Source organism: Podarcis pityusensis (assembly GCF_964106645.2).
Source record: "Podarcis pityusensis genome assembly, chromosome: 4".
NCBI classification, from domain to species: Eukaryota; Metazoa; Chordata; class Lepidosauria; order Squamata; family Lacertidae; genus Podarcis; species Podarcis pityusensis.
Window position 1 is genome coordinate 26378102 of NC_138027.1, and position 15115 is coordinate 26393216.

Sequence of the window (15115 nt, forward strand, 5' to 3'; positions counted from 1 at the left end):
CTACGCCAGCCTTGGAGGGAGCTGGAACAGGGACACGCTGGCTGGTTCCTGGCAGACCCCGAGGGCCCCTTTCTCTTGTGCGTTGTCCTAAAGCCCGACTCCTCTCAGATCCCCGTCCGCAGGATCCAGAAAGGCGTAAAGGATGGAGCGGCGCCCGTGCGCCCAGGGCAGAGAAGGGACTTGCCGGTCCGCCGCCAGCAGCACTTACCTGCCAGAAGGAGCCAGCAGTTCAGCAGCCCGCCCAGCACGGCTCCAGAAAGCCCCCAACCAAACATGCCGCCCATCCGAAGCACGCCGATCGCTGCAAGGAGGAAACTAGTTGCTCCGAAGTGAGTCCTGCTCCCTCTCTCGCCCAAGGTCCGGCAAACCCCGGCGCCGCGGAATAGGAACTTTCCCTCCTCTCGCTCTCCCCTTCCCTCCTCCGCAGACGGAGCGGATCGAAAGCAAAAGGTAGTATCCGAAGGGCGCTCAGCTTGCCGGGCTCGGCCCTTTTATAACCTCCCCAGCCCACATCCTCCTTCCCAATCACGCCTCCACCCCCCACGTCACTTGCCCACCCCCGTCCGTCTCTCCCCCCCCCCCCCCATTTACAGCAATACCTTCGGCCGACCCCGCTTCCTGCCTGGGGTGAGATAGTTAAGATTGGCCGTCAGATTTCTGAAGGGGAACGAGGAGCACGACTTCTCGTCTCTGGCACGCTCCGCTCCTGATCGGATTCCATTGCGCGGGGAGGGGGCGGGGAGGTGTTAGGCTCCCCGGTTTTACTTGCTGTGCCAAACTGATCCCGACGTGCGGGTGGGTCGATAGAAAATCGCACGGATTTATTGGCAGTTCCGTCCAAGAACGGCGCCACTCTTAAGCAGAGGACTTCGCAGAAAGTGGATATGGCTTTTTGTACAATGCTTCTGGAAATCGTCTTTAAAGACTGTCCTTTTTCATAGTCTTCCCTGGATTTCCACAAAACTGGAAGTGTTCAGGTTTGTACTGAACGTAGGAATAATTGCGAGACGCACAACGCAGTGGAAGCCGGGGGGGGGGGTGAACCAGGTAAAAAAGCCCGTTTAAATTTGTTTGGGGAACTAGTTAAAAGCGTAAGAAAAGCCCTCTTGGAACTGACCAAAAGTCAATCGACCCGAAGAGCTTGCTCCTCACAGCGGCCATTCAGATGTCTCCAGAATACCCCATCAGCAGGTCCTCCCTAACGACTACTGTGTCTTGCTTTGAAAAGTGGAGGTTCTATGTAAGCAGCGTGGTAGATCTTTTGCAGTTCTAGGGGGCAGGAAAACGGAAAGCACGCAAACGACATAAAACTGGAAGGTATCTGTCCTATCTTATCAACCGTTCCTCTTGAACTACTAAGAGGCTGACCATTCTCTACATGGATTGCCCAATCTGCGACCCAACTGAATCCGAGATCAAAACTTCTATTTATCTATCTCAAAAGACCGAGGTTCCTCAACCCCCTAAGTGATGCAACTACATCAGCATTTGAGGAAACTTCCTCCTCCAGGATGTTTCATCCCGGAGATCAATATCGCTCTCTGTGACTTCGTACCTAGGCGTGTGGTTCCCAATCGCTTCTGAGGCTAGGACAAGATCATCACGATCCTCTGTAGGCGGAGTCTGGGGTCCCCTCCTGCAAGCAGCAACCGCAGCCTTAGGTTTCTAAGAACTCGTTCACGAACTCGGTCAGGTTGGGCGCTGCAACATGAGACGGTTCAGAAGCGTCCCCGGGAGCAGCTAACACGACTAACAGCAACGCTTAGATTTAACTAGCTAAATGTCGATCGTAGACGATGGGTAGCTTGCAGTCACAGTTACTACCTCTGCCCTGCCTAATTATAGCTATAATCTGTTATAGGTTTATGGACTAGCACAGTAAATGCTATTCTAAGAAGTCGGCTATCTCTAAACTTAAATTACAAAATTTGTTTGGTGTACCAAAATACCCTTTCCTCCATATACCCCCTCTTCATTATTTTATTGCAATGTGGAAAAGATAAAGGATAAATACAAAAGCAATTGGAGGAAAAATCTCTTCTATAAGGGGTGTTCAAAGTTTTCTTATTTTTTTGCTCATCTTTGAGCATGGATATTTTTTTAATGTGCTATGCTATAGTAACAGATGCTTATAATGATCTATGAACATGTACCACTTTGAGGGTGCTTCCAGGCTATTACTGTTTTTGCACTGCATTCAAATTTAGGTCGTGCAGTTATAGTTGATTTGGAGTGCTTGCACAACAAATGCGCTTCCCCAAATGCGCTTGCAGTATAAGAAGTGATGGGAAAATGCACTGGAAAGCATGAGAACACTTGCTTCTATATGACATCATCTAGCCTCCCTACAAACTAAAAAGATAAATAAATAGCCAACTCTGTCTAGTATCCTTGCAAAGAAATCAGAATGAATGCTCTATAAACAGGTGGCCTGGAAGCACCCTGAGTAGTGGGAAGCAGCTAGATGTATTTGCAAAGCTACCTAAACAAAACAGCACATGTAATTGGCATTTTTATACTATTGGCATTAGATGATCGGATGTGACCTCTCAGTAGCTAATACTTTATTTGTTCCAATCACATGTCATCATGACAAGTGTAAGCTACGCTCAGTTTCCAACAACGTAAAAACACACTCAGAACAAAATGATCCATTCTAGAAGCACTTCCTGTGCTTTTGCATAGCTCTTGTTCATTTTAGTAGGGTTTGCTCAGCAGAATTTCCTGATGTCTTGTACCTTTGATACTATGGATGATATTGAACTAAGGTCTCATCCACACTTTGCTTGTCTCATGCCTAGAAAAAAAAAGGTTATATGCAAAAAGTATTGGAAGAATCCTACCCTGAATTCTGTTTTCTCAAGCTTGAGCAGCAGATTTTCACAGAAATTCCTCTGATTATTCTAATTTTAGATTATTGCATTTGCATGCTATTTCTTCAATATTAACAGTTATTTACCTCAAATACCAGCACTGAATGCTTTATTACAGGCATATTTGCCATGATCATGCTGAATTACGTATTTTGTAATCTTGAGGTGGCATATATGGCTAATTGTTCCAGTGATATAAGGATTGCTAAACTTGTTATTGTTGCAACAATACAGTGATGTGGCCGTGAAAGAGTGGTATTTTACAAAATTGCAAATATATTGAAAAAAATATAATTCTCTGCCCTGAAGAACACATGGCCACAACAATTGTACATAAATAACAATACATGAGCAGGATGTCTTTATGCAGATTTCTCAATATATATTATTAAATATTAGTTAATGTATTCCCACACAACACACCTGCTAGGTAAGCAAATGTCATTATCCTAATTTACAGAGAAGGAAATGAAAGCACACGGAAATTAAGCAATTGGGCTAACATCACAGGAAGTTAGTGACGAAGCCAAAAACAGCCCAGATCTCTTGAGTCCCACAAAACCATATTGAATCAGGATTTTAATTTTTTTTTAATGATTCAGCTTTCCAGTTTTAAAAGCATTGGTTGGCGTGTTTCCTGAAGACGTGAAAAACTCTTATTAAAATGTAAAAAAACCCCAAAAAACCTTTTCATCATTGTAGGACTGGCTGATGGTCCTACATCTTAGATTCATATCCTGTCCTTGATACTGGCCAATAACAAATATCTCAGAGGAAAAGAACAAGAAGCCAAAGGGTTCATTTTTATTGATGTGAATGTTATATAAGGATCCTATTCTCTATTTTCAAAATTCCCAAACATTATTATTATTATTATGGAACAGCTGGGAAAATGTGATTTCTATAAAGCCTTGATCTTACTTCTTTCCCATCACATAAGCAAATCCAAATGCTTTTCCTTGTTTTAATAATGAGAGATAAGGCCCCGTCTCCCAAAAGGAATTAAAAATGGGAAGGAGCAGCAGTAGAGGATAAGCCCTAATCTGATCTTTAGATGAATTTCCCAACCCAAAACTCTACTTCACCAACCCTACTTCCTTTCAAGTTCCATGACTTCCCATGTGATAAAGATCCAGGAGTTGCTACAACTTTCGCAGTTCACTGCAGAGGACCCAAGCCTACTGAAATTTCAGTTGAAACATCATCCACCACAAGAAACAGGTCCATGCTGAACAAGGAACAAGAAAAAGCTCGTATTCAGAAACTGAAAAAGTTAGGAGAGCATAGAACAAGTCACATTCTTACCCACCTTTTCATGACAGGTCAAATGAACCAGGAGGTAGCAGAACAGTTTCCCCCTAGGCAAACATAAAGCAGCTGTATCACAAATTCAGGTTTGTTACCAGCACCTGTTGATGTAGGACAAGCACATGATGAGGACCAAACTACTCCACCCACTAATTTTTCAAATAAAAAGCAGTTGTGGCCCACCTGATATATACTGCACTCCTGATTGAAGACTCACACCAGTTTCCTGCTAAAAATAGTGCCCTTCCCTGCTGTTTGCAGGGAAGGGCATGCACCTTCAGGAACAAATAGCAAGAGGGGCAACCGGATATGTTCAGCAGCAAACTGGCATAGGGCCTGATGAATCTTAGTTGGCAATGCATTCCACAAGATGGGTACTACAACAGAAAACTCCCTGGTAGCCAGCCATTGGGCACCACAGGGTTGGATGAGCTGGAGTAGTAGTTCAGATGATGACCAGAACAAGCAGGGAGATATACAGAAGATGGTACTCAAGTCCCATGCCATTTAGGGTTTTAAATGTTAGCCCCAGTAGTCATACCTCGAGATAAATATGCTTCAGGTTGAGCGCTTTCGGGTTGCGCTCCGTGGTGACCCAGAAGTAATGGAGTGCGTTACTTCCGGGTTTTGCTGCTCGCGCAGACGGTCAAAATGACGTCACACGCATGTGCGGAATCGGCGAAATGTGGCCCGTGCACGCGCGCTGTCGCATCTTACGTTCTGTTCAGGATGCAAACGGGGCTCCGGAATGGATCCCGTTCGCATCCCGAGGTACCACTGTATCTTGATTTGAGTTCACGCAGAGAAAAACAAATTTGATGTAAAATATTGTGCAGCAATCTGCACAAATAAAATAAAATATAGTTATATTTTATATATAGTTAGTTAAAATGTAATATAGTTTAAATGCTTATAGTTAAAATACAGCCAAAATCCTGACCTGGCTGGAACATTTTGTACCATTTTGCTGTGGCATAAATGCTTTTCAATGGCAGCCTCACATGAATAATCCTGCAGTAATTTAAACAGAAGGAGACTTATGGATAAGCACAGCAATTCAAATGTGTTAGGAATGGTCATAGTTGGTAAATAAGCTGAAACTAGAAAAAGGCCCCTCACTACTCAGTTCACTTCCACATTGAGCAACAGTGCCAGATCACCAAGCAGAACCAATAAGGCTACATTTTTATCTTTGTCACAGTGCAAGTCACCCACTATGGCAATCAAGGCAATTTCAATATCACCACCCCAAACCAGGCCAAAAGCCAGACTGGATGGGATCTACATAATCAGTTTCATCCACAACCTCACCACCACACGTTCACATACCTTGCCCAGATATGTAACGGAGCGATAATTAGGCAAGAAGGGTCTGATTAAGATGTTTTCAATAAAGTCTGTACCACTGCCGCTTACAGGTAAATACCCCTCTCTAAAAGAGGTATCTACTACTTCATATTCAGGTATACTGGATCCAGTACACTGGAAGTACTGATTCAACAAGCAAAGATGGACAAGGTCACAGGTGGTCAACAAGGTGATTCCTTCTGTATCATGAAAATAAATAAAAACAGTATAAAACAAAATAAGGTGATCCAATAAAACAGTCTTACTGGAGTCTCCATAGATTCATAGGATTGTAGAGCTGGAAGGGACTCCAATGGTCATCTAGTCCAAACCCCTGGTTCAGCCTGTATTTGAAATCTAACATCTGCATCTTCTCTCCAATACTCCAAATATTATCTAAATTCAACCATGTATTAGTTTCTAATATTACCTAACTAGCAGTTATGGGTGCCCTTGCACCCCCAAACTCAGTTATTCTAGATCTGTAACAATAGACATGACCACCCACATGACCCAGGTCTCAATTATGCATTCCAGGTTAATGGGTTGATCTGACACTTAAGTTTTGAATAACAGCTGATTTCCGTTTCATTGATCTGGCATAAAGCAGCAAGGTGTTGAGAACCAATGGGAAATATGTAGGGCAAGCCCCTTGCCAGGGAACCACAAATAGATGAAAGACCAAATTAAGTACAGTATTAGCTGTTATAGATAGATAGTTACCGTATTTTTTGCCCTATAGGACGCACTTTTCCCCCTCCACAAATGAAGGGGAAATGTCTGTGTGTCCTATGGGGCGAATGAAGGCTTTTGCTGAAGCCTGGAGAGCGAGAGGGGTCAGTCAGTGCGCACCGACCCCTCTCGCTCTCCAGGGTTCAGGAAGCTATCCGCAAGCCTTGGGAGCCCGGCGCGACTTCCCGCGCCTGGGGGGGAAATAATTTTTTTCCCCTTTATTCCCCCCCCCCAAAAAAAACTAGGTGCGCCCCAGCAATTAATTCGGAGTCACCATCTTGCCAAAGGATTTCTAGCCGGGAGGAGGAACGGACTTATTTTCAGACTGCATTCCTGGTGAATCTCCTCAGAGGTTTTGAGAAAGGAGGCAGATTGGCGAAGATTAATGACACTAAGACTGTTTTGATGTATGGAAGTGATGTTATATGGAAAACGTCTGGATATGGCTACTGGATAAAAAAAAATATATCCACGCAGGATTACAAACTGTTCTAACCAGCTTGTGGGACTATCAGAGGTCACAAAGAGAAAGGAAAAATATATGAAAATAACAACAAGAGATGTGGAAAAACAATAAGAAAGGACTGGATAGTACTGTGAACATCATAAGGTTAGATTTGTGGACATTAAAACAGCAGTAAGAAGCAAGAAGTTGATTGGATCTCCTTCGGAACTTGAAATATGGGTACCCCCAACAAAAATTTAAAATTCGGCTGTGTAATTTGGAATTTATGTAATTTGGTTTGATTTGATGTGATTGGTCGGTTAATAAAAAATTATTCTTAAAAAAAACAAAAAAACTAGGTGTGCCCTATGGGCCGGTGCGCACTTTAGGGCGAAAAATACGGTATCTATAATTGTAGCTATTTGAAAACATAAGTAAAGCTTCCAATCGCTTTCCTATGGCTGTACTGGAGGAGTGGGGAGACACACATGAGCGTAAGACTCATACACTGAATGCTAAGCCATAGTTTACATTCAAACCAGGTCAGTGTGTGTTTACCCTTTGCCAAAAGATTGAAATATGCCCATTTGCAATGGGGATTGCAAGTATTTCCTCTGTATGATAAATTTCCAGTATATGTGGCTCATTAACTACTTAGTAGAAGAAGTGCCATTCAGCCACTCAGACTGAAAAATAGTAATATTTGTATCTGATTTGTTATATTATTAGTTATTAGTTTTAGTTGTGTGTTGTTCCATTTAAAATTACAATAAAACTGTAAAATATAGAAATAAGCCCATGTGTTCATGCAGAAAACAACAAGGCATTTTTTCACCCAAATACTGTATGTTCATAAAGTGAGGAGTGGGGAGTTAACTACAGACAATCCTTGTTTTGCATGGGGGTTATGTTCCAGGCCTCTGCACATGTTGGCAGAGCACATGTAAGCCCACTCCACCCCTTTTCGTGACATCTTTATGATGTTTTGGGGCTGCTTCCGGGTTTGGCACCGTGCATGCGTGCACGATCGCACATCATTTGGACACGCCTAAATCAGCCTTGCCTGTATTACAAAAGTAATACTGGCTCATTATAGAAATTTTTGAAAATAGTTGCTTAGAATCTGCTATTAAGTTAGTTATCCACATATTAATATGATTTTATACTGGAAACTGAAATATCTATTTTAAGCTTGCTGTTCCTTTCCCAATGTTTAACTTCCTTTGAAAATATAAAACAGAATCTTATGATGACAGGAAGAGTTTAACTTCTTATTGTGCATTCAGTTCAAAGTGGGAAGTAGAACTGTACTTTAATAAAGCAATCACGTTGTTTCCACCAACTGAGTCAGAAAGTCCTTTGTGTTTTCCAAGCCCAGGAAAGCAAGATCCAGCAGATCATTATCCAAGACAGAAATGAGAGGGGTGTCTATTGACTTTTTCAGTTTTAGTCTGGTCTTTCTCCAAGCTTACATGACCTTTTATGGAGGAACAAAACTCTGCTCAGAGGGATAAAGATAAAATCAATCACAATGAATAGTGGGGGGAAATATTTCTCCTATGGTGGCCATGTGTCCCACATTAACAGAGGACATTCCTCCATTTGAATGGTTTTCAGAGGACAGTTGTTTATTTGAAGGTGTCCTTTGTTCATTTGTTTGTTTGACTGGCTGTCTGCTCCAAGTCCAGTTTATTGTTAAAGTACCCTTAGAAGGCAGAGCAAGGCCCTGAAGTTGCCCACCAGTTGTTAGAACCTAGATAGCAAGCTTAAGTAGGAAATTGTAATGGCTGAAGTAGTCCTTCAACACAGTTATATAGTGATAAATAAGCAAAGTCCTTCCTCCATGTACATTCATATAGGATTAGGTTGTTAGATATACTTTCTTCAAGTCACTGCCCTCAATGGTAAAAGAGTAAAGCATTTTCAGAAAAAATAGGATATAAAATGAATGCTGATGCTGCTTCCCGTTCCTTTTCCAGAATCAGAAAGCCAGGTTTCCCGGGGTGTGTCCTGATTAGCAATAAAAAGGGGAAAGCATGATCCAAGTTAATTTTCCAGCCCTAAAAGGAAATGGTGTTTCCTGTATTATACAAAACTGGTGCCAATAAGACTGACACAAGAATCTATTGTCTTTTTAACAAAGCTATGGTAAGAAATGATGCCTGTGAAAATAGGCCACTGCAGGCAACAAGGAACTTTTTAGAGTGTGAGAGATTGAGTGAGTGTGTGTGCGTGCACATGCACACAAGTTCCAAGAATCAAAAGTGGAGAATACACCTTAATCCTGAGTAGCCAATGTGGTGTCTTTCATATATTGTTGGGATCACAACTCCTATCATCCTTGACCACTGGCTATGCCAGTTGGGGCTGATGAGAGTTGTAGACCAACATTATCTGGAGAGGATAATCTGCCATAGTCTAAAGCTGAAGCAGCCACTAATATAGTCATACAGTGGACGCTTGGGTTGCAAACGTGATCCGTGCGGGAGGCACGTTCGCAACCCGCAGTGTTTGCAACCTGCAGCACCATGTCTGCGCACACGCGAGTCGCAATTTGACGCTTCTGTGCATGCGCCGAAACCCAGAAGTAACTGTTCCGGTACTTCCAGGTTTGGCGTGGTACGCAACCCGAAAACGTGCAACCTGAAGCATCTGTAACCCGAGGTATGACTGTACTCCCAATGCTCTAAAATAAGCATTAACAGTACAATCTCATACATACCTGCTCAGAAATACATAAACCTATAAAGTTCTGAAACATACTCCCAGGTAAGTGTATACAGGCACCTCCCCGCTTGTGCAGGATCAGCAGGCATACACCAACTGATACACACACTCTTTTCGACGCTGAAAGGGTGTGGGGCAGGAGCAGAGCAGAGCAGGGCAGGGGTGGAATGGGACAGAGTAGTGGTGGAATGGGACAGAACGGGACTGCAACCCAATTTCACCTTTGGGGTTTGACTTCACTGTCTAAGAACCATTTCCCACATTGTAAGTGAAAAAATAACAGTTGCTTCTCTGATAAATGTACCTACATGTTTCCAAACACCTGTAAAATTCACACTTTAGGTGAACATAATAGGCCAGATTCAAGGAATGGGTATCATCAGCAGAAGCCTACACTAAGACCTCTGTTAGTGCAACAGTGATCCCCGCAATGCTACCCCCACATGCCCCCTCCCTGCTGGTTTGGGGGGGATCAGAACAACCTACAGAACAGTGCGCAGTGTGAAATGCTTGCACTGACAGACCCAGTGTGTGCCAGCTGTGAAAAAGGCAAATTCCACGCTAGGGATCATTAGGAAAGGAATTGAAAATGAACTATTGCTATCATAATGCCACTATACAACTCTACAGTGCAAACACATTTGGAAACCTGTGTACAGTACTGGTCACCTCGCCTCAAAAAAGATATTGTAGAAGTGGGAAAAAAGTTCAGAAAAGGGCAACCAAAATGATCAAGAGGGTGGAGTGACTCCCCCGTGCAGAAAGGCTGCAGTGTTTGGGACTTTATAGTTTAGACCAGAAAAGGTGAGTAAGAGGCAATATAAGTTTACAAAATTATGCCCGGCATGAAGTGGATAGAGAAAGCTCTTCTCTATCACATTTATAACTCATGAATATCCAAGAAGCAGAAAGTTGGAAAATTCAGGGCAGATAAAAAAAATAACTTTGCAGTGAGTGAAGAAGTGCAAGTATGGAACTCGCTCCCATAGAAGGCAGTGATGGCCAATAACTTAGATGGCTTTAAAAAATGACTGTATAAATTCATGGCAAAGACTATCATTGGATACTAGCCACTATGGGTACTCTCTGTCTCCACAGCTGGAGGCAGGAATGCTTCCAAATAACAGTTGCTGGAGACCATGAAGGGGAGAGAGCTCTTGCGCTCAGATTGAGGGTTTCGCACAGGCATCTGGGGTTTTTTTCTGCTGCTGCTGCTGCTGCATCACACTGCTGACTCATGTCTAAGACCCCTTGATCCTTTTCACATGTACTACTGGCAAGCCAGGTGTCTCCCATCTTATACTGGTGCAGCTGGTTCTCCCTGTCTAAGTGTAGAACCTTACATTTGTCACCACTGAAATTCATTTTGTTAGCTTGTGCTATCTGCATATTTGATTAGCATTCCCTCAACTCCTTAATCCAAGTCGTTTATAAAGACACTGAAAAACAACAGATCCAGGACATAATTCTGTTGCACTCCACATTTCACTTTTTTCCAAGATAACAAGGAGCCATTAGTGAATTACTTAATAATACTAATGGATTGTTTTAAACATGTGCCAAAAACAAAGATGTAGCCCTGAGCTGCTCAAACATGGCATTAAGGCTGCTGATATTATTATTATTATTATTATTATTATTATTATTATTATTATTATTTTCATTTCTATGCTGCTTTATATTTTAAAGAAAAAATATCATAGCAGTTTATAACACATTAAAACATCATATAAAACAATCCAAAATAAGACAAATTCATGCTTCAATGAAAATATTCCAGATCCTTTTCTAAGTGACATTTTGCTTTCCCCATATTTATTTGCCTACTTAATTTAAATAGCTACCCCATATCAGAATAACTCTAGGGAGCTAGGACCAGGACCTGGGAGATCAGGGCCCAAATCCCCGCTCAGCCACGAAGGCCACCGGGCTACCCTGGGCCAGTCACAGGCTCTTAACATACCTCACAGGGTTGCCACAGGCACCAATGGAGGGGGTGAACCATGTACTCCTTGGAGAAAAAGATGGGATATAAATGCATTAAATAAGCTCTTCTGCTCACCAGCTTAAGAAAGATGGAGACATTCTTAAAGAAAATCTCCTATCTATATTCATAGATCTAGATCATTCCCTGAAACAGAACTCCATAGAAAAAGAAATCAAAACTGAATATGATAACAACCCATACAAAAAAAAGGTGAAATGGCAAATAAGTAAGTAAGTAACAACACCTTTAGGTACAATTCACCATTTGATGCATGGAACATACCATTTTGAACACAACAACAATCACTCATTGTGGGTAACTGGTATATTCTAAGTTTGGTACAAAGGGAATCTTGGTGTCTAGTACAATGTTTTAAGGCTAATAATCTAATAAATAAGTTTACAATATCATAGTAAAAAAATAATGCATGTTTCTAAGCTCCACATCCATGTAATTTAAAAAATGCAATATATTACCTAATCATTTTTTTGTTATATATGAGATTACTGCTGGAATATGCTAATTATGGCAATTTAACTGCTTGATTCCTTGTGCACACCCTTATTTACTGTGTTATTCTAATTTGCAAGCCGTTGTTATATTAACAATAGTTTTAGAAGTTTAATGTTGTTTGTTGTATCTTGTGTTTGCTGGCCAATCTACATGTAAACTATTATTTTTGTCTCTTATTTCCAAAATGCAATGCAACATGACCCTGGCAGATCATGTGGGGAGAAGAATTGCAGTTCTTTGGAATTGACAAGAACATTGTGTTAACAAAGTAGATTATTTGCTGGAAATGATAAAAAAATTAAAACTACTAGTTTAGAATGGGAAATAATGTTGAATGCAGCAGAAATTAGGAATTTTAGTACTACAAAAAATACCACTGGGCCACTGAGATTGCACCATGCTAGTGAAGAGGTGTGGGATGATGAGTGGGTGCGTTAAGTCCCTCTTCATGAGACAGACACATTTTTTTTAAATGAAGCGAAACTTCAGCCTCTGTTATAGTGAGTCATGAAGCATGTGGCATTTTTATGGGCATGATGCAAAGAAAAACTGAGAAAAAGACATGCAGTTTCTCTCTCTCTAACTCAACACCATCTGTGTTTTCTTTTTAAATGGTGCAATATAAGATTTACTTTAAAGCTTATGATCAGTACAGTTGGTGGAGAGGGAAAGCATAGGAGGCAGAGGAAAGATTTGCCAAGATGTTGTAGCCGTAAGGCAAATGTCTATGCTAATTATGCAATTATATATGTATTTATTTACCATCCTTCGTCCCAGGATCACAGGGCGGTTTACAATATAAAAACACAAAAATACACAACATAGTAACCAAAACAATAACATCCCCTGGCGCCTAAAGATATGACTACAAGCTGACCTTGTGGTAGCAATATCTAGCTGAATCGTTTGGAAATCTCCCTCATTTCACCACAACGTATGCAACTTCTTGCCTGATAAAGAGTTCTTGAGAACTTGGAAGCTTGTCACATCTTGGGGACTTTTTGGTTGCTCCTAATAATGAATTACCCAACAGCAGAATCTAGAAGAAACAGATGTTGTAGAGTTAGCCAGGCTGTACAGACGTAGATCTGAACAGCATCTGGATATATAAGTCACTTTAAGCTTTCTAAAGGAAGATATGTGTGGCAACCGGCTCATTCTTTGCTTTCATTTATTCTGCCCATAAGCAATGGATCTAAACTTTATGAAGGCATTTTGCAGTATGTGCAAAATGGTTTACTTTAAAGTATTCTACTTTTTGCATTAGTAGAAAAAAATAAAAATACAGTAGGTGCAGTACTGGTAATGAATGTGATGTCATGGATACAACAGTGAAATCAAGAAGTGGAACCACATAAATTAAAACAAAGAACAGTAGAGCGGTACCTCTGGATGCGAATGGGATCCATTCTGGAGCCCCATTCGCACCTTAAAGCGAACGCAACCCGCGTCCGCAGGTCACGATTCACTGCTTCCACACATGCGTCTGACGTCATTTTGAGCGTTTGCGCATGCAGCTCCATTACTTCCGGGTCGCCACAAAGCGCAACCCAAAAATACACATCCCGAAGCCACTTCAACCCGAGGTATGTATTTAGACTTGCGACTCCTATTTTAAGGCAGGAGTGCTACATTGGTTTCCTGATGCTGAGAAAAGTATCTTCCCCCCACTGGTGGAGGAAGAGGAGTGCGGGGGGAGCGCTCCGCCCCCGGCAGCGCATCCCAGTGGGGTTCCATCGCGGCTTGCCCCCCCCCAGCGCTGGGCGCCACGCCCCCACAGGCGGTGCGACACACCCCTGCGGGCAGCACGCCCCGCTCCCAGGACGCACGCCAGCCCCGCCCCTGCCTGCACTCCACCCCCCCGGTGCCGGAGCATGAAGTTCCGCCACTGCTTCACCCTTCAGAACCTTCCACTTCACTATGTTCTACATCTGAGTTCTACCTCATCTCACTGTCATTGTAAATTCATGGGAATATGTCAAGCATTTTATTGGTACATCATAAATAGTTAGGACTGTGAAGTCACAATGCACGGCAATATAACAAAGATACTGCACTGTATGCATGTTGCAGCAGCGGATCATTATTAATTTGGGTCTTTATGGGTCTTGAGAATTTTGATATACTGTTTCAAATATGTTTCAAAACTTTCAGAACCATGTAATAATAGATTATATCCTTTCTGAGAATACCGGTACTTGTTTAAATAGTTCTATTGGACAACAGTTCTCAAATCATAGAGTTCTCTTCTCATTGCTGAAGTAGAGAACCACCAAAAACATTGCCTAGTTTGGGCTTGTAGAAAGGATTGGCCATTTTACCTAGATTATTCTGATTAATTCTCTGACAAAACCCTATGCTCTCTTCATAGTCCAACATGTCTAGAAGAAATCTAACCCTAACTCACATACCCCTTTTAGGGAGATGCTAAAGATGGAAGTCTGTGAAATATGAGTAACATTAGACTGGAAGATTAAGCTTGCAGTCCTATACCTATTGACCTAACAAAGTTCCACTAAACTCAGTGGGACTCTTCTAACATGGTGGGAACATTGCTGCCTTCCCAGCTGCCCACACTATTGGCAGGTACAGCTGTCGTCTCAGCAGTGACAGAGCCCACTGCACAACCTGGAGGAGAGACACCTTTGCCTGTTATACTAGGCAATCACTGTTTCTTTAAAAGTATTATCTGGGTATTGGTGAAGATGTGTCAGTGAATATTGATGTGAATGGTTAAAACACCCCTCAGCATGTCTACATTTTCCTTCTTTCACATGCAAAATACCCTCAAACAAAGATTAGATCATTTAAAGTATTCTCTCACATTGGTTTTCTTTTTTTAAAAAAAATCATCAGAAAGAGTCAAAACAAAAACACTGACCATATGTGTTTCAGGATGTGAGCTGAGAAATGAGAATAAAGAAATGTGCAGTCTTGCACAACTTAACAGTGGTTTGCCTCAGCATGCTCTTTAAAAACAGTGGGATATCTAGTCTCAGCTTTTATCCAATAACATTTAGAAGATACCCCAAACACCCTTCCAGTAGACCTCAAAGAATCCACAGGAGACTAATAGCTGGCTCTATATTTTCCAAAAAAACAGCACTGTCTTATTAAAGAAGAAAGGATGATAGCATTATGTAGTTTACTTTGGCTTTTTAGTGTAGCTTTTTAGTATGGGAA

The 15115-nt window shown here is 41.9% G+C and overlaps 1 protein-coding gene across 14 annotated transcripts in view; it reads right to left on the bottom strand.

The window, feature by feature from the left end:
• FLT1 (fms related receptor tyrosine kinase 1) overlaps positions 1-15115 on the bottom strand; it is a 135057-nt gene that overhangs the window by 107380 nt on the left and 12562 nt on the right. For 5 of the 14 annotated variants that reach the window (XM_081004054.1, XM_081004051.1, XM_081004047.1 and 2 more), the window contains 2 exons: positions 12810-12971; positions 4183-4282 (listed from right to left, as the gene is read on the bottom strand). The exons of 4 other annotated variants lie outside the window; for them this stretch is intronic. Coding sequence is in view for 1 of the 10 variants with exons in the window: in XM_081004041.1 (XP_080860167.1) it covers positions 209-284 (76 nt within the window). In the remaining 9 variants the exon portion in view is untranslated. Of the gene's footprint in view, positions 1-208; positions 476-4182; positions 4283-12809; positions 12972-15115 lie in introns of those variants that run through there. 5 more of the 14 variants (XM_081004050.1, XM_081004042.1, XM_081004049.1 and 2 more) reach the window with 4 other exon arrangements.